The 27500-nt window shown below is 42.8% G+C and overlaps 1 protein-coding gene across 2 annotated transcripts in view; it reads right to left on the bottom strand.

Annotated features, from left to right (window-relative positions):
* The window catches only part of LOC147903468 (histidine kinase 5-like), a 101092-nt gene extending 79566 nt beyond the window's left edge, over positions 1–21526 (bottom strand). Inside the window, exons 1-6 of one of the 2 annotated variants that reach the window (XM_087399151.1) lie at positions 19933–21526; positions 18814–18870; positions 18419–18646; positions 933–1026; positions 488–694; positions 216–349 (exon numbers count right to left, since the gene is read on the bottom strand). In XM_087399151.1, the coding sequence (XP_087255277.1) occupies positions 216–349; positions 488–694; positions 933–1026; positions 18419–18646; positions 18814–18870; positions 19933–20601 (1389 nt within the window). In that variant the 5' untranslated portion in view covers positions 20602–21526. The remainder of the gene's footprint in view (positions 1–215; positions 350–487; positions 695–932; positions 1027–18418; positions 18647–18813; positions 18871–19932) is intronic. The other variant, XM_087399156.1, reaches the window with a different exon arrangement.
* Positions 21527–27500: the final 5974 nt, after the last annotated feature.

Raw genomic sequence — 27500 nt, 5'->3', positions numbered from 1 at the left:
CATAGACGAGTGATGTGATTTCCTAAACCAGCGTGGTTGAAAAAATAAAATAAAAATATATTTCATAATAGAAATAATTGATGACCAGCCTGGTGGTTTTCCAACTACTTAAATTAGTTAAGGACACACTGTTTTTTTGGTTGTAAAAGCGCGTGCGCACACATAATCACACACAACAAGAAAAATAAAATTGCAATTTGTATCTGCTAAGCAACCTCATCAGGTACATCGTCGGTCACGACACCTTCAAGAGTTACTCGTGTGTCTTGCAAGGAAGCTTCTGCTTCCTTTAGTATATGTTTAACCATCTCTCGAGGCCTGAATATTGTATATTCCAGCTTCATGGCTCCTTCATTGCAAAGTCAAAAAACTTTCAGAGTCATGAAAGAACCAAATGTGATGAACAATAAAGAGATGCAGATAAGGATGATGGAGTACAATAAGGGAACAATGTTCAAAGCATGAACACCATAAAAAATTTATTCACCTGATTCAACCTTTGATAGATCCAAAATGTCATTGATGACATGCAGACCAAGGTCCCCAGAGGACATTATGCCTCCTACCAGATCTCTTTGTTTAGAATCCAATTCTGTCATGGAGAGAAGCTCAGCCATGCTTACAACATTTGAAAGTGGGGACCTGATCTCGTGAGACATCGTAGCTAGAATTTGTTTTGCTTTCATTGTTTCCTCTGCAAATCATACATGCTTATTACAGAGAAAATAAGATATGATACTCCACATCCTTGACTTCTCTAGAATGGAATGAACTATTTACAATCACAAAAGCTACCTTTTTGCAATTCAGGGTGACATTATGTCAAGGTGTCCATGCAGAAAAGCACATGACATTCTACCACAGTCTAGATCATTTCCAGCTCAATGTTTGCTTGTAAAAATAGCACGAATAGTAAACTCAAAGTGCGTTACCTGTTATCTGTATTGTTTTGTGAAGCTCTGTTTCCATAGCCTTCTGTACTGCAATCTCCTCCCTAACTTGTGCTAATTTCTCCATTTTGGTGATCTTCACATCACAATTACAGAGATATTGAAAAATAGACCCTAAGGATTTCATACCACAGCGACCATTGCTGTGCCAGCTTTTTTTATCAAGTGGCATGAATGAAAAACAAACACTGCATCTTTATATGACGTAGTTTTCTGAATATATGCTTTGAGAATCCCACATCGAAATAGCCAAGTCTGGTCATGTTTTCCATCAGTTAAAGCACTTGAAAAAAATACAAAGTCAACCTACTCTTCGTTTTGTCGCTCATGGTGCCAATTTTTTATAGATGCACATGCGTGAAGTAAATTTCAGGTGGATTGGGTGTTACTACTCTTAATATGAAAAGAAAAAAACGGGACATCACAGAAATACATAATCTTATAACGGGATCTTTGTCAGAAACAGCAAATTTGAGAGAATCAGAGACCGAAGTTGGATAAAGTGAGCCAAAACATGTTTGTAGAAATGATCTGTCTCTAAAAGTTGTTTGTTATGATAATAGTTTGATCAAAGGGGAGGTTCATGGCATAGCATGATGCCAGAATTCTTCTTCTTCTCTTATTAAACAAACACTGTTGTGAAATTCATTACCAACCTTGTCTAGTACCTCTGAAAAAACCAAAATATGCACATAATATTGAGATAAGTGCTATTGGCATAGCACAGCCAAATTGTATTGTAAACACAAGAGCCCATGCTCACCTAGAAATCCACTGAAAGCTGTATAATTTATTCGTGTACTATGCGTGCTTTGTGCTCGGGATGCAAGCAAGGGTGAATGGAGGAGAGGAGCATCATACACCCCAAAACCTGTCCATTGTATTCAGCAAGCGAACTTTCGAAGACTCCTTCAAACCATTCTAAAAGAGGAATATAGGTCAACGCATGACACACACAAAGAGAAGAGTCAAGAAGTGCAAAGACAAAGAAACATAATCTCAGATAGTTGATTAGAATATAGATGAAAGCAGATTCCATTGAAGAGACTCTAATGCAGGAAATTTCAGGTTTGTACCAAGAAATAATTGCCATTGGAAGGCCGGGTTTTAGCGCAATGAAAACACTTACAAATAAAGATCCCAAAGTCATTGACGACTATGAATTGGGGCAAATTAATGGGACAAAAGACTCTCAAACATGTATGCCAAGAGCTATCCGAAGGCAATAAAAATGGTTTTTTGCCTTGTAGATTCTAAGATGTTTTTTGCCTTGTATCGCGTACAGGATTCTGAAGATGCTTTTTAAAACTTCATCCAGGTGTTACTGGGGGACCCATTGATATTCTTATGATTCAGGAACACAAATTGGATGTCAGGGATTGTGCCAAGTCAAGTAAGCTTCTCTCAAGCCATACTTTTTGGTCAGCGGCCTTGGGCACCAGGGGAGGTACTTGCATCTCTGTTTGTTCTTCTATACTCCCCTTGGTGGTTGGACACAGGATCATAGTCCCTTCTAGAGCTCAGTGGATTGTACTTTTGATTGGTGGGCAGAAGGTTGGTCTTTTAAACCTTTATGCAACCAATTCTAGAGGGGATCGTGTCCTTCTATGGAAGGAACTGCTCTCTTGGTCACATATTGCAGAGGCTTGGATTATAGGGGGCGATTTCAACATGGTTGAAATGCCCTTAGACAAAACGGGTGGTAGGGAAGGTGGTATCTACTCCCTAGAGAGAGCAGCTTGGGATGCCTTCCTTTTTCAGTACAGTGACAGGGATGCTTGGCATGATGATGCTTTTCACACTCAACCACATTCTCTCCGAGGATTACCAAAAAGCGAGCCAAGAGCGAGCCGTGAAAAACGAGCCAAGTAGGAAAATCGAGTGATGAAATCCAAGGAAGTTAATTGCTCGAATGTTTATGCAGAAGACCTTCCCAAAACATGTAACGAAAAATTGGTGCAGAATTTGTGAATTTTGACATCATCAATGCGTTTGGAATGCACAATAACCCCCAAAATGACATTTGAATCACCAAAATTGGACTCCAGATGAGAGAGAAATGGCATGATTAAAGATGCCTAAACATCCACAAATGGAGTGCGTGTTAACACGCGGTCCTTTTGTGGGCCTTTAAGAATGTTTTAAGCATGATTTGGCATGCTCATACTCCACTTCAAATAATGGCTTAAACATGCCACGAAAGGACCGTGTGTTAACAAAAAGACCACGTGTTAACACGCAGTCCTTTTGTGGACCTTTAGGCATCTTTTAAGCATGTCATCTCTCTCTCATCCGGAGTCTAGGTTTGGTGATTCAAAAGTTGTTTCAGGGGTTTTGGGGCACTCCAAACGCATTGGTAATGTAAAAATATATAAAATATACACCAACTTTGTGTTAAATATTTATAGATCATTCCCCATGTAGAGTGAGGATGCACATTATGCTGTCTAGATGTGATTGATATTTGCTATATGTGGTCACATGTGAATGAATGTAGTCGCTATATGTGACAAGGAAACTTTGAACACTTATAGCTTTCAAGTGCACACACACACACACACACACACTCATAAATTTGAACACTTATATGTGCTCACATGTGAATTAATGTAGTCGCTATATGTGACCATCTTGTGCAAGGAAACTTTGAACACTTATACATTTCAAGTGTACACACACACACACACACACACACACACTTTTTTTTTTTTTGGGGTGAAATCTTTGATTGATTATATTATATGAGTAGAACCCTCAAAATAAGGTGCTACAATTGCATCAACTGAAAATTTCAATATATGCCAAAAAGACCTCATGATCTATGTAGCAGGTCTGCAAGCAATCAAAGAAAGATTGATGCAGAGAAATGTCCATAAAGTCCATAGTGCCCAGTAGCGAACCCAAACGAAGAAAAGATGAAACTCCGGTCTGGATGAATGAAACCCAAATAGCCAGAAGAACTTCCCAAACGGAATAGATGGAAATCTCACTTACACAAGCTGTCGAAGCAGATCAAAAAACTCACGAGAGCACGGACAATGCCAAAACAAGTGAGGCACAGTCTCCGAAGAAGCAGAACATCTGTGGCAAAGTGCAGGAGCAATGTGTCGATGAGCTAATAGCTATCCAGATGGAAATACTCCTAAAAGAACTCGCCAAAAGAACCTGTTGCCGAAGCGGTACTTTATAGGCCCAAAGTTGTTGTAATCTTTTTCTCCACCACTTGGTTGGGCGATGCATTCGCCAAATAGAATCACCTCTCTCTGAAACCCAAGGTTGAGGCAAAAGGATTTTATACAATGGAGGTACAATAATCTAAGATAGCCTCAAAGGACGAGAAGAGGACCTTGAAGAAGTCAAAGTCCAATCATCTAGCTGGTCCTGGAGTTCCAAAGGAGGAATCGGAACAAAAGGTGAAAGCATAGAAGTAATTTGTCGCCACAAAGGACGATAATGAGAGCCCAATCCATATGTAGTGGCTGCTAGAGAAAAGGGAAGCACAGTACCAGCATCATCTATAACATCAGCAACCGAGGTAATGCCTTTAAACGAGACAAAGTAGGAACGTTGAGGTTCCTGTAAAGCCAAGGGAGGCTGAAAGACTTTCGACCAGTGAATGCTTTCAGCTCTCAAAGAATTCCCAAGCAAAGATTGCCATCCATTCCATTCTAGATGAGAAAGAACATGCTTCTAGTCAAGAAGCAAGCGGGAGACAAAAGGGCAGCCAGGCAAAGTGCCATCAGTGCAGCCAAAAAAGAAATCCCAGTGATTGAGTTGCCAATGACCAAATGCAGAAATACTGATATGAGTGACCAGAGTCCTAATCATAAGAGCCCAAGGCTGATCACCTTGCAGAAATTGCAACAACATTTTCCCCCTGTGGGCAAGAATATGCACATGAATATCCGTGATGTTCAATCCACCATGCATCTTGGGAGAACAAATGTGATGCATCGAAAGCAACCTGAGACTTTTTCTGCCATGTTTGGATCACCAGAAGATTTCCATAAAGACAGACATGAAAGATGTAAGATCCGCCTTAATGAACATGATCAATGGCAAGTAAAATTGAATATATGCCACAAGGATGGACTGCACTATTTGAAGACGAAGGCCAGGTTGCCAATTTCCAATACTAAAGATTTTTCCGAAGCTTAGCCAAAACCCAATCAGTTTGTTGTCGGCGAGTGAGTTCCCACCCCAAAGGGTAACCAAGATGACGAACAAACTGAGTGGGTGGAATGATATCCCCGGGCCATAATAGACTATGCCAATCTTTGGAATGCAAAGGGAGCTGCTTAGACTTCTGAAAATTAACATGAAGACCAGCTGCCAAACCATAAACAGAGAGGGCCTGCATCAAGGCACCAAGATCATGGGGTGTATTCTTCGGGGTAAAGAAAGAATCATCAGCATAAGCTTGAGCAACCATGCTGCGATTAGCATCCAATTCCAAGCCATGAAGTGATCCTGTAGCCACAAGATGATCAATATATTGCAGCATAGGATGAGTAGCAATGGCATACAGTAAAGCACTGAGAGGGCATTCCTGGCGGACCGAACAACGAAGAGTCCACTCATCATAGATATCCCCAGAAAGAATGCAAGCCGCATTGCTATCTCTGTAAAGCCAGTAAATAACCTGCTGCATTTTTTGTCCAAACCCCAAAGCTCGCATAGTTTGCGAGATAAAATCCCATTGAACTATGTTAAAGGCTTTTGCAATATCTACTTGCAAGAGTAGAACATCCTACTGCGTGTATTTGGCATATTCAATTTCAATATAAGCATTGGCAATGCTATCTGTGATATGGCAACGTGGAACAAAGCCACATTGGGAGGGATGCAACCCATCATGCAAATAACCTTTAATCCGATCAACCACCATTTTGGCAATGATCTTGTAAATGACTGGCATGAGCGTGATTGGCCTTCAATCACCAAGTGAATCACATATAGCTGCTTTTTTGGAATCAGCTTGAGAAGACCCTTTTTCCATGACATAGGCATCTGTTGATTTTGCCATGCTGTATTTACCATTTGCAGCAAGGTGAATTTAAGAAGATCCCAGAATGCAAGAAAAAATTCAACAGTGAGACCATCCCATCCTGGAGATTTCCATCTGCCACAGGATCTCAGCATCAGACAATTCCCTTTCAGTGAAGGGATGTTCAAGCTTGAGCATCAGACAGAATTGGATGAATATGTTGCAAAAGAAGCTGACGTGCAGACACGACCCGAGGAGAAAGAGTATCCACATGCCCAAAATGAGTGGATAAGTGCTGCACACATAAATCAGCAAGCTCTGAACGAGATGTTGACCAAGAGCCATCAGGCATCCGGATCCGACAGATATTAGCAGCCTGTCTTTTGTAGTGTAAACTCTTAAAAAATTACTTGAAAGAGCAGCCTTTATCCAAAAATGCCCGTTGTCTGGATCGAGTTTCCCATTTAGCAAGCTTTCTGCGATCATTGGATTGAAGAGAGACTTGAGCCTCACATAAGAGCATGCTTTCCTCTGAAGACAAAGGGCGAAGATGAGCAAGCTCAGTCAAACTCTGACAAGTAAATTTGGCATGTGCTACAGTCTCCCTTGTGGCTTGCATATAGGATTTGCCATAATCTCGAATAACTGCTTGCATCCGAGCAACAAAAGCCTGCCAGGCATAATCCAAACCAATGTGTATTTGACGAGAGAGAGGCTGAATAGCATCAGAGACCAAGGCTTTAAAGTCAGCATGCTCCAGATAACTATTATTAATCAGCAAAAGCCTTCGGCACGGCAATCTGTCAGTGGGAAATTCATGTAAGGAAAGCCTCAACCAAAGAGGAGCATGATCCGAATGTGTGAAAGCATGATCAACCCAAATTTGACAAGTAAAGGCATCACAATGCCGTGAATCAATCTGATACCATCTGTCCAAGCGTGCCCGATAAGAAGATTGAGCATTATGCTAAAAGATATAGCTCAGAAGCATGGACTGTAATTCCTTCCAAAGATCAACTAGGCACAACTGAAGCAAAAAATCAGACCATGCATGTGTTTCAGAAGCCAACATATGAGTGTGGCCTGAAGTGTTGTCACCCGATTGAGGGGCATTATTAAAGTCATCACAAATGAAGGCATGTTGTTGCCATGGATAAGTATGCATAGCAGCCCAGATCAAAGCTCTATCACGAGAAGATTGGGGGGCATAAACCGATGCAAATTCAAAAATTTCCCCCTGAACAAGGCTAGTCCAAAGGGCATCATTCGGTAGGCATATGTTCCCCATTGAGTGACAAAGGTAGTCTTGGGCTGATCTTGTTCTTTCACTCGGACTTGGTTGTACCCGCTATATCCATCCATGAATGAGTATAAAGCATGTACTGCCACTATCTCCAACACTCTATCTGTGAAGGGAAGGGGGAACCTATCACGTCGTGTTGCAGCATTCAAACTCCGATAGTCAACACATATTCTAAGTTTGCCGGTCTCTCTTTTGGGTACAATGACAATTCCACTGACCCAATCGGAGTAATCCACTGGGTAGATTAATCCTGCTTGCTCCATTTTCTGTATGTCTGTTTGGACTGCAATAGTGCAATTTACACTATCTTTAACAAGCTACGGGTGTGGATAATGAGCATGCCTTTTTACACATCTTTCCATCATCTTTGAAGGATGCAGCTGACATGTGGTAATCATTTATAAACTTGGATGGACCTACAAGACTTTCAAGCTAGAAAAGTTGGAACATATGACTGTCCAAGGGTTGTCCATAGACATGGTGAAGCTGGGAGAGAGCATCTATGAAATGTACACTCGAATGAGGGTATTGGTTGCTAAGATGCTAGTCCACCTAATGGTGTTGTCTTGAAGGTGTGGTTCTTGAAGGCATTACCTGCCTCCATTGCAATAAAAATCTTGAGCATGCCTCCCTGCAAGACCTTCTGAGGGAAGCCGTGAAGATAGAATGGTCTCAACTAAGTTTTGCAGCACCACAACTGTCACCCACCAAGCTTCCAAGAGATGAGGGATCATCAGAACGGTAGCATTTCAAGGAGTTGGAAGAAATCAAAGGACTTAAATATAGAAGCAGGGGCATTCCTCCTTCGAAACCTAGGTCAGAAGTGGTCTCCGGAGCATCGAGTGCAAAGGATCTGGTCATGGTCACTAGGAATGTCCCCTTTAAGCATAAGGTATTGACTTTTGCCTCCTTTTGTACCTTTTGTGAAATTCAAGGATATGATGCCTCCGAATGTACATACCTTAAGGGGATAAGGAAGCCTCTACCTTAGTATCTGAGTAGAGAACCCCTAGTTGTTGCAGTCCAAAAAGCCACACCAACCAAGTACCCGTACCTCCCACTGTTGTAAGTGCATCACAGCCACTTATCCCTTCTACTGTTCCACGTCTACTACTTCCTAATCTCCCTTTGCTTCAAGCTTCTACACCCGGTCAGGTTGGGCCCCATATTTTTGAACCGTATTATGCACCGTACCAGCCACCTACCTCGAGAGGTGGGTATGGACCATACTACCCATGCGGTCGACGAGGTGGTTTTCGAGGAGGTCGGGGAGGACAAGGTATAGGGAGGCCCAACCTTTGTAGACTAATCATGCGCTATAGTTGCGGTGAGTACGGCCACTACCAAGATGATTATACATAGCTCTTTGGTTGACCATCTTTGTTGTACTCAAAGTCTCCGGGACTCCCACCAAGAGTCACACCTGGGTCACATCAGGTCACCTCAGCAACATGCCAAGTTGTTAGACCTTGGTCATACCTAGTCGCATCGTGTTCACATATGTTCACATCTTGGTCACTCTTTTTTTTTTTTTTCAAAAAAGAGACTTCTATTAAGTAAGAAAGAAACCCGCTAGAGCAAGCTTTGTGCGGAAATACACCATGCTAAGCATGTAATAAAAACACCTCAGAGGAATGAGGTAGAAAGAAACCAAGGCTGAGGCTGAAAATGCCATCTCAACCCTGTAGAAGTCTCACCAAAGAAGGGAGAGTCTCTCCAATCTCTGAGAAAAATAACTCTCCTGGAGGAGGCTGCTCGAGATGATCCTTGCATGGTCGCCCAAATGGCCATCAGAGTGTGTATCGTATCTGTCCAAGTACTGGCCAAGATGTACTGGCCAAGATCTGAGAAGGGTGAACCTGAGAATCCTCCAAAGCCTCAGTGCACCTGGCTCTCCAAATGTGCCATGCTGCAATGCTAGCTAGGATCTCCCATGGAGAGTCGACCGAGGAGTGAGCAGCCTTGAAAAGAGTGGCTGGAACATCCTCTAGAGAGCACGACTCCACAAGGTGTCGTCGGATGTAAAGAGCCCAAGAGGAGTCAAGTCTCTCAAAAAATACCTGGGGCCCTGAAAGAGTAAGCCAAGCCACTGATCCCCAAGTCATATAGAAAGGTAGGCGAACAAAAGTGCTGAAAAGTCTTGCAATCCCCTTCCATATGATTCTCGCCTGTCTGCAATCCCATAGGCAGTGATGTATTGTCTCCAAAGCAGAAAGGCAGCGAGGGCAAGAAGGATCAGCTCCGAACTTGGATCTCCAATTGTTCACTGCTATCCCACCATGAATAAAAAGCCAAAAGAAGAGAGTGATTTTTCTATTCCGGTGGGATTTCCAGAGCCTCTGCCAAAAAATTCTCTGCAAGTCAACAGAAATCTGAAAGTTCTCCCAATGAGGAGCTCTGGTAGGCTTCCAACCCCTAGAGCCGAGCTGGAATTTCCTAGCATTACTGACCGTGTAACGAAAGAAGGGGATGCCCTTCTCTCGGTGCCCTTCATCTATCCATTCCCATTCCCCAGGGTCCCACTGCAAAAACTTAATTGGGACACCTCCATAGAGCCACAGCCTCCATGAGCCAAGGGCGAGGAGAAGCGGGTCAGGATCCAAGTACCACTGTGAAAGAGAGCCATGCTCCATGAAGCCCACTATCCTGACTGGCTGAAACGGTACCTCCGACAAGATATCGTCTGTGGATCTGGACAGCCTGCCCCCCGAAGAAACATCAAATACTAAGGCATCCTCATGTGGGTCAAGAAAAGCAATCACCTGTAAAGGAACTCCCAATCTGGAAAATGCCCCCATCCAGGTGGAGCAAGTAATAGGCAAGTCATCTGTGTCTACCCAATCCAAGGGCAAGGCTGCATCAATTTGTTGGACTCTCCCTGCACTCCCTCTGAGATTAAGAACCATCTGGGCCTGTTGGTCTGCAGGAAGCTTCCTAAAGGCTTCCCATGCTCCCACTGTAGATGCAGGGCCCCTCTCCCATCTTGGCCACTGCATGTAAGGAGAAGCTCCAAGTGGTCTGCCAAGCTCATCCAAAATCCTGTCATTCCACATGATAGGCTGCCTTTCAATCTCTTCACGGGTGGATGGGGGAATCCTGCGAAGAGTACTCTTGAAGCTGGCCCATGCTTTCAGGATAGCAACCATAAGAGGGGAAGAGGGAGACCTGAGGTGGGCTATGGTGAAAACCCATCTAGTACTGTGTGTCCAATCCTCTCCTGAAGTACGAGACTGTATGCATTTGATAAAAAAATCCTTCCAAGGCTCTTGTCATGGCATAAGCCCTCTCACAACGAACTTGCAGAGTAAAGCTCTGCACTGTAGATCTGGGTCGATGATATTCAAACCCCCTTCTCTTGTAGGAAGAATCAAGGTCTCCCAAGCCACCCTGTCTGTAACATCAGCTGTGCCATCTAGACCACTCCATAAAAAGTTTCGTACAAGCCTCTTAAGTTGAGTGATACAATCCCTAGAGTGGCACCAACAAGAGCATACAACCACCACCACCCTGGAGGCCAAGTCAAGTTTGGCTGAGCTCCAGAAAAGGAGCTTTCTTCTAATGCTTTCCAACACCGGAGCAAACTGTTGTGAGGGAGAGATGCCCACCCCAACCTGGCAGCCCAAATATCTGACGGAGAAGCCCCTCTGTACCCAAGTGAAGCCAATATCATTACCCCAATCCGGGGTGTCATCCTCGGAAATCCAAAAACCACTGGATTTATGCCAATTAATGTGTGCACCTGCAGCCGTGCAAAACAAATCCAAGGCTGTCCGGAAGGAAGTGAGTGTCCTGGGGGAGGCATCCAAAAAAACAGCCGTGTCATCTGCCAACTCACTATCCAGGAGCTCTTCTTCCCGGCGGATAGGAAGCCTCAGCCCATAAATATCAGCTTGAGATCTAATGTAGATACTCATAGCTTCCGCCACAAACAGAAAAAGAAACGGGGCAAGAGGACATCCCTGGCGGACGGATCTGGAAATCTGAAACCCCCTGTCACCCCCCCAATGAGCAACTGGCTATGGGCTGATCTGTAGAGAGAGGATACTCCTCTAATCCATGCATCTGAAAAACCAAAGCGAGATAGAGTACCCTCTAAGAAATCCCAGTCTACTCCATTGTAAGCTTTCTCAAAGTCCAAGAGTAGAATGGCCAATCTCTGGCGGCTCTGCATGGCCCATTCTGAGGCCTCCCAAAATGAGAAAATATTATAAAAAATACTTCTGCCATGCACAAACCCTGTCTGCGTGTCATGAATCAAATCTGGAAGAAAAACCTGTAGCCGCAGACTGATGGCTTTCGCCAAAATCTTGTAAAAAGTTCCCAAAAGAGTGATGGGTCTCCATTGAGACACAAGATTCCTATTACCCCCCTTTGGGATGAGATGAATGAGACCATCTGTGAGTGAGTCCAGCATCTCACCTGAGTCCCACACGCCCTGCAGGGCTGATGTAATGTGATCACCAATTTGCTCCCAAAAAGTAATAAAAAAGGAGGGGGTAAGTCCATCTGAACCTAGGCACTTGCCCTTGTGAAGGGCAAGTAATGCAGTCTTGAATTCTGCATAAATGAAAGGTGCATCCAGAGAAACATACATCTCATCCTTCACCAATACAGGGATACACTGCGAAATAACCTCTCTGGCATCATCAATGGCCTGTGTGCCTAGATCTGCAGTAAGAAGGGATGCAAAAAAATCTGAATCTACACGCATGACAGCATCAGGATCTGACTGTAACACCCCGTCTGAGCCAACAAGCTGCGAAACACTATCTCTACTATGTCTGGGCCCATGAGTAGAGAAAAAGTGTTTGTTGACCCTGCCACCCATCTGAATCCAAAAGGATTCCCGTGCATGAAAGGCATACTCTGCTCTCTGATCCAACAATGTCTGCAAATGAGCCCTTGCTGCAGCAAGGCGCTCCTGAATCCAAGCATCTGTGGGCCTCTTCTGCTCTTCCCTCTGAAGGGACGCTAACTGCTGGCGTATACCAATCTCACATCTAAGAATCTCACGTCTCCTAGAATCAGCGACTGAATGATAATAGTCACTAATTCCGGATAAGGCTGCAGCTACCTGAGATGGATGGACAGCTCCACCCTGTATGTGAGAAACCCAAATCTGTAAAATATCCTCCGTGAGGCTCTCCTCTGCATAAAAAGCATCCGAAATCCTGACACTGGTAGAGCGTCCTCTCCGATGAGGCTCAAGAATCTGCAACACCACTGGAAAATGATCTGAGGTGGAGACCCCAGTAGAAATGCATACAGATCCTCCTCTGTCAAGTGCCCAATCGTCTACATAAAATCTGTCAATCCGTGCATGAATGGGCATGTGTATTCTCCTGTTCGACCAAGAGTACAGGAGTGACTGTGGCATAATATGAAAGGCATCATCCAACCAAGTGTCTCTGCCACTGAACTGAAAGAGAAAGGCATCCTAGGCTGCCCTCTCCAAAGAATGAATTCCACCCTGTCTGCCTCCCTTTTTGTTTGAAGGCAACTCAACCATGTTGAAGTCGCCACCAATGATCCAAGAATCTGCAATGGGGGCCCAAGAGAGTAACTCCTTCCAAAAGGAGATCCGCTCCCCTCTGTTGTTGGGAGCATAAAGATTGAGAAGACCAATCTTACGCCCTCCAATCAAAATATTGATCCATTGAGCTCTAGAAGGGGAGATAATACCATGACCAGCAACCAAGGGGAGAATAGAAAGAGAGACCAAAATGCAAGTACCTCCCCTTGTGCCCATAGCAGGCGACCAGAAGGTATGTCCTGAAAGCAGTTTGCCAGACTTAGAGCAATAACTGGCATCCAGCTTGTGTTCCTGGATAAAAAGGATATCAATAGCACCTCCAATGACGCCTGGATGAAGCTGGTTCCGAATCAGCTGCCTACAGCAACGGTGTGGAACTCCGCCTAGGCCCTGTATGTTCCAGCTGACTATCCTCATCGACAGGAGGATGTTGGATGGAAAGGCTTACCTGACCTAGTAGAGGAGACCAGCTTCCCCTGGGCCGAAACACTCCTGCTGAGGGCAGGAAACTCAACAGGTGAAACGATCCCCACACCTGCTGAAAGGGAGGCCCTGTCAGAAGGAATCCCAATGACCGGAGCCCTGAACTATGAGGATGCAAAAGGAAACAGACCAAGTGGGTTTGTGCAGGTTGGGACTCAGTATGGGTACCCGAAGAAAACTGGGTTTAAGAAGAAGTGGATTAGCAAAGGGAGTGTCTCACAGCCTAGTGGTCAAGCCAAGCAGGCGAAACCAGTTGAGACTCCTACATCAAGTACCACCATTGGAATGAAAAGAAAAGTAACACCAATGGCAGCCTGGGCTTGGTCGAAGTCTTCTTTAAACCCAGAGCAAAGAGAAAAAGCGAGGAGAGAAGGCTTGTGTTTTGGATGCCTTCAGCCTCATCAGTGGAAAGATTGTCCACGAAACAAAGATCGTCAGATGGCTGAGATGGTGATCTCAGAATGCGACGTGGAAATGGAGGGAAGTCCCAGAGCAGAATAGATGCAGATGCAGATTCAGCTAGCGGGATCTTCTCAAAGGTCAGTACATGTTTTGTTATGTGTGTCTGTTGCTAAGTTAGTAACTAGTGCACCTGATGATGTCCTGTCAAAGCCCGCACCAACGGGGTATACAACCTTTAATGATACGGAGTTAATTAAGATGAAAGGGTAAGTAGCTAATCATGATGTCATTGTGTTGTTTGACTCAGCGTCAACGCATAATGTAATTAACTCCAAGCTTGTGAAGAGGCTGAAACTAATGACTAGCCCATCTGACTATGCATATACAGTCAGAATGGCAGATGGAAGTTCAACTGAAGTATGGGACCAAAGGGTTACCCAGTTGGAGCTTCGAATTCAAGACTATGCTGAGAAGCTTGATTTTGAAATGACAAAGCTTGCTCATGCAGACATAGCCCTGGGTAAGGCTTGGCATTCTAGGAAGAATCCAGCCATAGATTGAAAAAAGCACATTTATCAATTCAAGATGAATGATGTGCTGTATGTCTTACGAGGTGAAAAAGATATACCTCAAGGACCGTTGGTTTCCGTAATCGAAATTCGAAAAGCTCAAGAAGGGTTTTTGTTTCTTTGTACAGCATCGGTAGAGCCGATTAATGATTCTTCGGCTAGCACTGATGTTGCTTAAAATGGAGAGATGGCCAAGCTGGCTGATCAAATAGCAGAGGAGTTCTCTGATTGTTTTAGGGATGAGCTACCTTATGGGTTACCTCTAGAGCGGAATGTTCAGCATAAGATTGAACTAATCCTAGGGACAGAACCTGTAAATAGACCTCCCTATAGGTTGAGTTTTACCGAAGAGGCGGAGGTACGAAGACAACTGGAAGAATACCTCAAGTTGGGACAAATTCAACCAAGTTTCTCACCTTTTGCTTCGCCACGATATTAAAGAAGAAGAAAGATGATACTTTTCGCCTCTGTATAGATTACAGAGCATTGAATAATATCACGATTAAGCATAGGTATCCGATGGCTCGGATCGATGATTTGCTAGATGCATTACATGGGGCCGTAATTTTCAGTAAGATAGATCTTAAATGTGGCTACCATCAAATCCGTATTAGAGCCGAGGATGTGCATAAAACCTCTTTTAGAAGCAGGTTTGGACATTATGAGTTTTTGGTAATGCCCTTTGGACTTACCAATGCTCCAGCTACATTCGTCATGCTTATGAATGATTTACTACGTTCGTATATCGGAAAGTTTGTAGTACACTTTATTGACGATATTCTTATATTTAGCAAAAGTATTGCTGAGCATTACGAATACTTAAGAATAGTGTTCAGTACTTTGAGGAAGGCCAGTCTTTATGTAAATAAAAAGAAAACTATACTATGTATGATAAGACTTGAATATTTAGGATTCATAATTACTCCTGAGGGGGTAGAAATGGATCCAAAGAAAGTGGCTGCGATACTGACTTGGCCAATCCCTCAGAGTTTGACTGCTTTGCGATCATTCTTGGGATTTGTCCAATTTTATCGAAGGCATATCAAAGGATATTCCGAATAGTATCGCTATTGACTGATCTAACCTCAGATAAAGTACCTTTTTTATGGGGACAGAATTAACAGGAAAGTTTTAACACCATAAAATAAGATGTGGTCTCAGGACGGGTGTTAAAAATAGTTGATCCCCAGAAACCGTTTTTCCTTGAAACCGATGCAAGTGGCATTGCGGTAGGAGCAGTTCTCCTCCAAGAGGGAAGGCTAGTAGCCTTTGAAAGCAAGAAGCTTTCTCCCTCTCAACGAAATTGGCCAACTCATGAATTAGAGTTGTATGCTGTTGTCCATGCTCTGAAAACATGGAGACATTATTTGTATGAGTGAGAGTTTTATGTTGATGTTGATCACGATACTCTAAAACATTTTTATAAACAACCTAACTTGAGAGGCCGCCAAGCTAGGTGGGCAGAACTCATGCAGGAGTTTAACTTGACGATTCGGTACCGAAGAGGGAAGGATAATAAAGTTGCTGATGCATTGTCACGCATTATGCATAATATGAGTTTCACGGTATTAGAGAGTGCTGTAATGACCGAGATTAGAGAAACTCAAAAGGTGGACAAGTTCGTCCACAGCCGTTGGCCTAAGGCTCATGTATTCAAACCCGGGGAAAAGGATGACCTGGCATCCAGAAAAGGCCAAACTTATGCAAGATATACCATAAGGGATGGCATGCTGAAAAGAAATGCCAAGGTAGTAGTACCTAATCAGAATGATCTCAGGCAGAGAGTCATTCGACAATGCCATGATAGCCCATGTGCGGGACATCCAGGAGTCAAGAAGACATATGATCTCGTCAAGCGAGATTTCTTTTGGCCAAAGATGAAAAAGCATATTCATGAATATGTGACACGTTGTTTTTCGTGTCAAGTAAGTAAGGCAGAGCGGTTGAAGCCACCCGGACTTTTACAGCCCTTGGAGATACCACTGGGTAGGTGGGAGAGCATTTCCATGGACTTTATTGTAGGTCTGCCTACGACACAAGGTGGATATGATTCTATCCTTGTGGTGGTTGATCGTCTTACCAAGATGGCTCACTTCATTCCAACTAGAGATTCTATTAGTGTCCCGCAAGTGGCGGATTTGTTTATTAGACATATATTTCGTTTGCATGGATTACCCAAATCCATAGTGTCAGACAGGGATGTCAAATTTACCGGTCAATTTTGGACTGCGGTGTTTGAGACACTAAGGACTGAGTTGGGAATGAGTAGTGGGGATCATCGAGAAACGGATGGTCAGACGGAAAGAATCAACCAAATTTTAGAGGATATGCTTAGAGCATGTGTGTCATTGAGGCAACATACATGGGACAAGTGGTTGCCATTGTTAGAATTTGCCTACAATGATAGAAAACATTCCTCTACAGACTTCAGTCCTTTTGAGCTGAACTATGGTTATAGACCAGCGAATCCAACTATAGTTGGAATACCTCAGAAAGTGCCTAGTGCCGCGAACTTTGTGGTTCAGATGCGGGAGATGCTAGCACTTGTGAGAGCTAACATCCGCCAAGCTATGGATAGAGCTAAGGCGTATGCGGATGAAAACCGATCCGCTAGAGAATTTAAGGAAGGAGAAAAAGTTTTTCTCAAAGTTCCTTGGCACTCTAAGTCTTTGACTACAGGAGAGTGTGCTAAATTATCACCTCGATATTGTGGGCCATGGTTAATTCTTAAAAGAATAGGCAAGGTAGCCTATAAATTAGAATTGCCACTGGGTTGTAAGGTGCACCCAGTGTTTCATGTTTCTCGTTTAAAGAAATTTTTGCATACAGGTGACTCGCTAATCGAGGGTGTTGTTTTGTTTCAGAAGATAGAGGATAATGCAAGACGCGAACCAATAGGAATCCTGGACCGAGGAACAATGCAAGTACGCAATCGGAAGATACCCACGGTGTTGGTTGCATGGCATCGTTTACCTCTATCAGAAGCTACCAGGGAATCCGTATATCAGTTACGGAGAGTGTTCCCAAACTTTATCATCAAGGACGCTGATGCCTGAAGAGGGAAGGAATGTTACGCTCAAGTCGAGGTAACATGACCTCGGAAGGGTCAGTCGACATTTTCCTTTAAAGGATCAATGTTTGTATTATATTTGTTTGGGCTTCATGTAAATGATAAAAAAGGAATCAAGGTCAAGGTCCTTGGTGAGGGTGACATGGATGATGGCACTAGACTAGGTGGATCTAAGGCTAAGGGACCTAAATGCATGAAATGTGCCAAGGGGCAAATGGTTGTAATGATATCCCAAGAGAGGGGTGAAAGATGCATTAAGGAGGGACCCTAAAATGAAGACATGTGGCATACTAGATCCATCTAGGGAATTTTGGAGCTTGGTGGAAATTTAGTAAGCAAGAGCTTCAACGTAAGATTTTTTTGTGTAAGAAAGCTAACTACCACTGAGATCGGCTGGGAGGTGATTTCCTGTGCCTGTGCCCGTGATTCAATGTAAAGCTAGGAGTAAGCAGTTCTGGGTGTTTCACCTAGTCTACCAAAGCACATGGTGGTGCACATGGTGAAGGATCAGTTATGTCAATGGACGTCATCTCACCCGGTCCAGCTCACTACCAGTTAGACGCACTAAGAGGTGCACATGGAGCCCATTAAAGCGCTAGGATGTTTATTATCCAGTAGTTACGCCGCACCAACCAGGAGAGGCTGAGAGTCAAAAAGTCGCCGAAGCTATCAAGAGACGGAGTGGCATAACGGCTAAGGAAGACAGAGGAGATTTCCAGCAAGGAGAGCCCGATGAAGGTGGGGGTGAAGAGGAGGGGGTCATCATTTGGATGATCATTCGTACAGGGAAGGAGAGGAGAGTGTCAGTGGAGATAGAGGTTTGAACTACGAGCTCGCCTTGGTGTGTCGGGATTCTTGGTGAGAGCTCTCTCTATTATCTGAGAGGTGGACTTCTGTACTTCGGCCGACTTGGTCACCCTGTTGCTCATTTTTGTTCCTCTAGCATGAGCATTGTTGATTATGATTCTTACATGATGAGGTGTCAAGCCCCTAAGCTCTCCTCATTTGGGGGCTTACATGTGGGGCATTGACCCTATACCTCCAAGAACATACGTGTATTTGAGATTAACATGCCAATGGACATATGATTTCTCAAATGAATTACAGATGAGGACTCATACCTGATCAGTAATATCGAGACTGACATAATTCAAGCCAATAGTCTCTCCATTTTTATTCAACACTGGCTCAGCTGCTATCAGGAATGACTTATTTCCAAACACTTTTGTTTCAAGATTAAGCTCCCGAGTCATTGGTACTGCTTTTTGTAAAATATCCTGCTTGAAATCCACAAGTTCCTTAAGCCCGACCCCCACAAACATTTCATCGTCCTTTTTCCCGATGATATTCTGAAAGCATAAAACAACTTATCTTCAGAACACTTCCAAAGTCACATTTCCTTCTCAGACATCACCATTCACACTCTATGTTTGAGTTTTATAAAAAAAGTGCATAAATGCCTCTTAAGCTTGTATTAGCAATTGAGTCAATGCAAATTCCAAATCTATGTTGTCACCTTATCAGTGAATCCTGGTTGATGAGTGAGGTAGAATCGATAGCACAGCTCTTTGTCCTAGCAACCAAACAAAAAGGAAAAACTAAATTAATTTGAAGCATGCCATAATTTTTAAGATAGAAGGATCTGGGACAGGGACAGCAAGCAGAATGTAACACCACTACCTTACTACTTTCAAAATCAATGAAGAATTAACAAGGTGTTAGAATATGAAGCCAAGTTGAGTCAGTTTGGTGTGTTCTAGTATGTTCTAGTGTGAGTTCTAGTCTAGTGTGTACTCCTCTATTCTCTTCTAGCTTTGCTACTGCTTCTACTCCAATACTACTTCCCATTGCTCCTACTCAAATCCCAATTGCAGCACCGCCTACCTTGGCATGTCTTTTGCTCCTTACTACCTACCACTCTTTCCCTACTACCAGCGACCACTGGTACTTATTTCCCATTGATCGCAATGAAGGTGGTTGTTAGAAATCACAACAGAAGGTATACACACAGTGGAACACTGATAGAATAGCCCAGGAGCTCACACAGTGGGGTTGGGGGTGGAGTTACAAACTTCTTTACTTTACGTGCTCATCAAACATGTGTGTTGCAGATATAGAGACACTCTCAAGCAGTTACATGCCAACCATGTGCCACATGATGACCATGTGTTGACCACATGTCAACGTTGGAGGGTGAGCTAAACTAAAAGCTATGTGTTTTCGTCACTTCAACAAAGCTGTTTAGAAGGAACGACGAACATTATCTACTATAGATAACTGTACATAGTGGATGCCTTGGTATGTACAAGGAAAACAAAACCGCCTGTATCTACACTTGGATTGTGCAAAACTTTGGTCAACATAAATTAAATATTTCACCTCGTTCATTTTTCAAAACCACTTTAGCCCTCTATCCAAATAAAGAGGCTGCACTATCTTTTTTACCACAGATAGCCTTTTGTAGGCAAAGAGTTACTGTAAAATTTTTCCTTTTGCAGTTCAGCTTAGTATTCATTTGACGTCTTAAAAGAGAATCCTAACTTACATCAATCACTTATTTTTGTGCATACATTCTAAAATAAAGAGTCAACTTGTGTTTCCACAGTATCAAAGTAAAGGAGGCTACAAGGACTACCTGATGAGCAATGGCTACGGGACCATTTTTCAGAATTGAATGCAAGACGTTGTCAGCTCTTAACAGCTGTTGCTTTAATTGTTCTAAAATTTGTGTCTTTGAGTGTGTGCATGTAGTCTCTCGAAGTCTCGTCACCAGTATTTGTTCCCTTTGTAAGCTCTCCGACAAAAGTTGATTCAAATACATGGCACGGCCTTTCCAGAGCTCTATGGACTCACTTTCTCTATCCAAACTCTTGCTTTCGTTGACTTCGTGCTCCAGTATTGCGATACCATATGTATCATCCTTCTCAAAGTTCTGCAGCACCTCCTGATGCTTCAGGCATGATTCTAGTCGTTCGTGGGTTAGATCATGCAATTCTTTCTGCAGGTGGTGAAAAGCATTAACTTGCGTAATCTTCCACTGCTTTGCCAGACTAGTGAGCTGTCCTAGGCCCTTCTGACTAGATCTAACTAGCTCCACAAGCCGCTCTTTGTCAATCATTGGATGACCATCTAATGGGGCTGCATTAGCCTCTTCAAATAGTCCATTGTCTGAGTCAATTTGGCTAACCGTATAATTTGTCTCAGCCTTTCTAGGCAGATGCGTTGGCCACATAGAGGGCATTGTTTCCACTTCCATCTTAACTGCTGCGCCTAAGTCTATGCCCAAGACGCTGACGAACAACATACAACTGTTTGAGAGCAGGACGCCATTTAGCTTTATATGCGTGTAGCTCCCCAATCGATGGCTTGGACTCAGTAAAAACGAACTCCCTCAATGAACAACTTAAATTTTGGCGATCCAAAAAGCTGAGAACTTCCAAAATTTTGCAGATCAAGAAAGCTGGACTGCATTTCCTAGACCGGGAACTCTGAATCCCACGCATATGCAATAGTGCGAGGAATAACGTGACCCCATAAGTAAGCTGTGTCACTCCAACGGGCTGCTTCTCGAGGCCCTGGCGGTCGATAATTCGTCCTCAGCTGTTTTTGCCTTGGATCGGGCGAAAGGGCTGATAGAGATTGGAGCTCTTTGTCTTATTGCTTTCCAGTATACCCATGAAGCTTTCCGCTTCAGGGAAAAGAATTCCAAAAAGCAACCTCCATGATGATTCTCTACACGGAACGGATCGACAAGAACATGAAAGAACGAACGAACAGTTTTACGTCTACTGTTTCTTCATTGACGCTAAAATACAATCGTGTGGTAGGCGCTTGAGAAGGTCCTCGCGACCGCCCAATTTCGGAGGTGGACTGCAACAATTAGAAATCTATTGAGCATGAAGCTGGGTTGATAGCACATGCAGAGTGAGTTGATTGGAAAGATGCTGGTGTAATGAAATGCAGAATGTGAATGGGAGGACGATTGATTGTGTGCCAGTAAGGTGTTCATCTCGCTACTATATGGCTTGCTCTGAGCTCTGAATAGAGTTGCTCTGATCTCTCCTCTCCTCTCTGAACGATGAGTCTCAATGAGAGAGTTGCATATTCCCACACTGGTAAAGTAAGAGCCTCACAAACAACAGCACAGACAATGTCCTCCTTTAATCGTGTTTCCAGAATTATGTCTCTCTCTCTCTCCCTCTCTCAAAAGCTATGGATAGAGCCTCACAAACAATCTTTTGTGTGTGTGTGTGTGTGTCTGTGTCTCTCTCTCTCTCTCTCTCTCTCTCTCTTTCACACAAAAAAGCTATGGATAGAGTCTAACAACAACAGCATAAACAATTTCCTTCTGTGATCGTGTTTCCAAAATTCTCCCAATCTCACACACACACATACACACACACAACAGCGCCTCACAAATACTCTCTCTCTCTCTCTCTCTCTCAAAAGCTATGGATAGAGCCTCAGAAATAACAGCAGCCATTTCCTCCTTTGATTGTGTTTCCCATTGTTACGTCTCTCTCTCTCTCTCTCTCTTTCTCTCACTCATGAGCTCGACTCTGTTGCATCGCCCACTCCCACGTGAAACTTTGTCCCTTTGAGGCCTCCTCACAAAAAAAAAACAGCAGCCTATTCAGCTCATTGTATCTTTCTCTCTCCCCCCATGCTCTGAAACAAATGAGTTGCCAAGAGTAAGGAAGCTCGGAAGTCTAACTTCAAAAATCCATTTTTTTAAAGATGAGGTGTACTATGTCCCCCCAACTCTAGAAAATTTGAATTTTTTCTAGAGTTAAATACTAAAAAGCGGAACAAGGTGAATGATATTCAATCCTTCATAAGGCCTCCCCGAAATACAAAAAGTGAAAAAGAAGATGAATTTCGATGTGTGTGGAGATGGTGTACCGAAAAGGGGGAAGAGAGTGAATGAAAGTTGAGAGAAGAGAGAGAAAGAGAGAGAGGGGGGGGGAGAGAGAGAAGAGAAAAAGATGGAGGATGGAGAAAGTTGGAACAATCACATAAAATCAAAGAGTTTATAAAATTCATATTCCCAATTTCCCTTCTTAGAAGTGTGAATCTTCAATAAGACCTGGCAAAGAAAGGCACAAACATCTCATGATTTTAAAGGTCTTTAGAGACCGCCCAAAGCCACCCAAAGTTAGTGCACATAAAAAATGGGACGGGCATGTGGTCCTAGGCAAAGCCTTTGCCTATACACTGCCCGCCCATAAATGCATTAAAATTTTAACCCATTGGTTGCAATAATTGCCCCATGGATCGGCAAATTTTGGCAACCAAGCAAGACGTAAGGAGGAGAGTGTGGTGGGCTGTGTAAAGCCCTAAGTGCTTGCCATAGGTTTAATTTATTCCCATTGGTTTTCAGGAGTGTCTATGGCAGGTGGAGCCTCAATGTGTAAAGACCCTAATTTTTCTTTTATTTGTTAACACTTCCTTTTAGGGAGTGCTCTATGAACACTTTTGAAAGACTAGTGTCCCAGTGCTTTTGTTGTCGTGTGGCTTGGCCCCTTTCCCATACTCTTCTATTCTAAGGGTACCATACTCTTCTATTTTAATTTTTCACATTGCTTCCCCAATTCACAAATAATAACTCTCTCTCTCTCTCTCTCTCTCTCTCTCTCTCTCTCTCTCGCTCGCTCGCGCGCGCACACATACGCCTACTTGTGCATCTACATATACACAACTAATCCAAAGATTTGTGGATACATTCTCCCATTTTGTTGTATTGCAATCTTTTCATAATGAATTATGATGGCCACTAAGAATGAGACTCATTAAAAACTAAGAATCCTCATATATTGTAGAAGCTATTGATCTCCCATCATGCACAAGGAAGCATGCACAAAAGAATGTGTATTGATGGAATCTTGATAAAATTTCCATGTAAATTGAAGTTTTAACCTATATATTCTCTCTTTAAACATTATTTGCATTGTCAAGTCATGTAAATTATTGACATACTCTGTCTTGCATGTGTTCCCCCTATCTTTCATTCAACAATTCTATTTTTAATGGTTGATGTTTAAAAATGGTTCCATGTGTGAATGCATGAGTTGGTAAGCAATAACTTGCAAATTGCGCCTAGCTTTATTCAAGTATTAGGACATAGTGCTTCTTTATCTATCTCCTCACATGTATTAAAATATTTGTAAATGCATCAAGAGCTTAAAATGTTGCCAAATATTGGCTCAAAACTTTTTGTGTGACTCCTTTTTTTTTAATGAATATATTTTCTTCATTTTGATGCCATGAATATCATATTAGCAATTGTTGCAAAGTTGAGGTCAAGATGAGGCCTCCACTTGAACATATGAGTGAGTTAAATCATGTCATATTCTCACATCTCCCTATAGTGTAGTACATGATGATGCAAGGACTATACTTAAGTCTCTCTTCTCCTTTAACTATACTCCCTTGAAATAACAAAAAACTCATCATTGTTGGCCTTCAAAAGGATCATGAATGTTGTGTCTTTTTTGGTAAGAATGCTATGATTCTTTCCTTTACGTTAAATAGCCTATCATTGGGAATGATGAAAGGCATTCTTTCCACATATACGTAGCCAATTAGCCCTTTTTTTCCTTCCATAGTGGGTCTCCCCCCCCCCCTTCTTCCATAATGGATCTTAATTGCCATACCATCACATGTCTAATAAGGGTTTGCAAACTACTATTGCATCATCTCTTTAACACTAGTCTTTCACGCAAGATCAATAGCATTTGCAACTTTTTGAGTGGTATAACCAAAAATTGCATCTACCAAAATGTCACTTAGGGTGTTTCCTATTCATATATAGGGACGCTATGAAAATTAATCCCAAAAGAATACATCTTTGAAGATACCATAGATGTACATGGCCATCAAATACAAGGTCTTCCTATTTCTATATATTTGGCACATGTACACTTCTAATTCTTGCTTCAATATTTTTCCTCAAGTGTTATCTTTTTATTTTTCAATAAATAAGAAGTAGTTTTTCCAAGTTGCACTTGCAAAAAATTTGCAAAAATAAATATACACAGAATTTTAACATTTTAAAAATTATTATATGTAAGGTTCTTGATCTAGCTATTGTGGGGGTTAAAGGTCACTGTGCCTTTACCCCGATTATGTACAATACTCAAACACATATATAAATGAATGAAAAAGAAGATTAGGGTGGTTCTGCACCCACCAAAACTTGTGTGGCTCTCTGTTTCTCTCTCTCCCTCTTCCGTTCTTGCTTCCGTTGAGAGCACTCTCAACTGGTATCAGAGACCGAGATCTAGCTGAGCGTGCGTGAATGCTTGAAGCTCAGCAGCTCTGTGGGAGGAAGGAGAAGCTCTGTGGGAAGCTTTGTGGGTGACTTTACTTGCATCCGAGCGTGTAGAGACCTTGGAGGAACCTTTGGAAAAGTCACTTTGGTTTTGCGAAGTGGTTTTGAGAGCATGTTAAGTGTTTTCAAAGAAAAAGTCATTTTTTGAGCTTTTCCCTGTTCCGTTCAATGACAGAGACTCCGTATTGACTTGTAGAGGCAACTATTGCTTGCTTTTGGTGTCCACTTCACTTCAGAAGCTTGGAAACACCTTCTTGAATCTGGGATCATTTTATTGGAATTCTGACTCATTGTGTCAGTTTCTGCGTTTTTCTGCTCGGGTGTTGGAACTCAAGTTTGGAGCAACCATTTGCAGATCTGTCAGTTCCGGTGGACTCAGGAGGTCCTAAAACTTCTATGTTACTCATCATTCGCACTCCGGTGGAGTTTACAAACAGCTCTGTTTCCAAAAACGTTTTTCAGTCCGTGTGTTAGACCCAGTGATTGAGACCACGATTTCCGAAACCATCTGTCCCATCGCATTTCGGACGCCCAAAAACCCCTACCTGTCAGTTCTTACGCCATTCGGTGGAGGATTTTCAGAGTTATAGATCTCTGTGAATTCGATTTCATCTCTCTGTTATGCATTTTTCATTATAAGGTTTTGAAACCTTAGATTTATGCCACATGGCAGTGGATAAGTGTTGACTCCCATTTCTCACTCATCGGTTGGGATTTTCGAGTTCCGGCAGAAGAAAGATATTTGCAGATTTTCTTGCTGAGTCCGATTATGCAATGGCGCCCATGTTTTGAGGCATCTCAGGTTCTATTTTCAGTAGCGGTCATTACTGTGAGACTATGATTTCTTGAGCATACCTTATGCAGATCACTCTGATTGCAGTTTGAGCAGTGTGCGCTCATTTGTGGTGTGCATTGGGTTGCAGTGGATGATTTATAGGCCATTTGGATGCATTGCGGTTCTTATTGGATGCGTTGATAGGCCCAAATTGCCTTGTGGGATGCTATTTTTATGGACGCTTTGCACATGGATGCTATTTTATGCTGAGGGACAGCTTTGACACATTGCAGGTGATGCACTAATAGTGCTATGCTCTCTTGGATGAGATATTATTAATGCATATGCCAGTGGACGGTGTTTATGCTTGAGTCATTTGGCACTTATTGGCATTTTGGATTGCCATTGCAGTTGGCATTTTCTTTTGGGCCAGATTTGCTCATATGGATGCATAGTATATGCACATGAGTCAGATGCTTTGAGACATGAGTTTTGGTGATATTTCACTCTATTGTGGCATACACATTTGGGTGCACCTGGTATTTGGTGTGATTCTCTCTTGTAGGTACTAGCATTTGGGATTTTTGCTTCATTTGCATCATGGCATCCTCTTCCATGTCTGAAAAGGAGTTTTTTAGCATTAAAAAGTTTGATGGGACAAACTTTTCTTTGTGGAAAGAACAAATAAGGGATGTGCTTATTCAAAAGAAGCAGATTAAACCCTTGGCAGGGATTGAAGCTAAGCCTGCAAATATGTGTGAGGATGATTGGAATGAGTTGGATGCATTAGCAAAATCTACTATTAGACTTCATCTTACAGAGTCAGTTTATTTCACAGTAGTAAATGAGCAGACTACGGAAGATTTGTGGAAGAAACTGTGTGCCACTTATGTAAAGGAAACTGCCTGTAATAAAGTTTACCTCATGAAGAGGTTGTTTGAGCTGCAGATGAAGGAAGGGGTCTCCATTGCTTCTCACTTGAATGAATTCAATATTATTTTCAGCCAGCTTCAGGCTCAAAAGATGAATTTTGATGCGGAGACTAAGGCAATATTTCTCTTATGTTCATTGCCATCCTTATGGGATACCTTCCGTATAGCTGTCAGTAACTCTGCACCTGGTGGAGTACTGAAATTTGATGATGTTGTGGGTAGCTTGTTGGTCGAGGAGATTAGACGGAAGTCTATGGATGGCAACAAGCAGGATGCAGCCTTAAATGTGCAAAGGGGTAGATCACAGTTCAGGGGGAAGTCCCAAGAAAGAGGGAAGTCTCGTAGCAAATCCAGGGCACGGAACATTGAGTGTTACCACTGTGGCAAGAAGGGCAATATGAAAAAGGATTGCTACAAGCTGAAAAGAGAGCAAAAGGATAAGAAAAAGAATGCAAATTGGGGTGCAAATCAAAAGGAAGAGAGTCCAAGGGAGGACAAAGGAAAAGTGAAGATCGAGGAGATCAGTGCCGTCACACATGATAGTGACAATGACGTTCTCTTCATGTCTAGTTTATCTGCAGAGTTGCTTACCACTTCAGATGATGCATATTTCTAGGATTGGATTTTGGATTCTGGTGCTTCATTCCATGTTACTCCCCATAGGGAATGGTTCTCCACTTATGACAGTGGAAAGACAGGTTGTGTGCATCTTGGAAATGACTATGCATGTGACATAGTGGGAGTAGGTGACATAAAGTTTTCTTTTGCAAATGGGTCTGCATTTATTTTGAAACATGTGAGACATGTGCCTAAGTTGACCAAGAGTCTTATTTCAGTGGGTCAACTAGGTGATGCTGGTTTTCACACCACTTTTGGCTTTCAGAGTTGGAAAATTCAGAAGGGCTCTATGCTTTTGGCAAGGGGTGCCAAGTGTGGGACTTTGTATCCCTTACATGTATCAGGGGTATTTGATCATGTTGTTGCAATAACCGAGCAGCCAAGCACTTCTTTGTGGCATTGCAAGTTGGGGCACATGAGCCAGAATGGAATGAAACTCTTATACCGTTTAGGTTATGTACCGCATTTGAGTTTCTCTGATTTTGAATTTTGTGAGCACTGTCTCTATGGGAAGCAGACTAAATCATCCCATAAAAGAAGGGGAAAGA

This window comes from Dipteris shenzhenensis, chromosome 3 (genome assembly GCF_047967505.1).
Source record: "Dipteris shenzhenensis isolate YYH24624 ecotype China chromosome 3, Dip_SZ_1.0, whole genome shotgun sequence".
NCBI classification, from domain to species: Eukaryota; Viridiplantae; Streptophyta; class Polypodiopsida; order Gleicheniales; family Dipteridaceae; genus Dipteris; species Dipteris shenzhenensis.
Note: the sequence above shows the minus strand (reverse complement) of the source record. Positions and strands in the feature narration are given on the sequence as shown.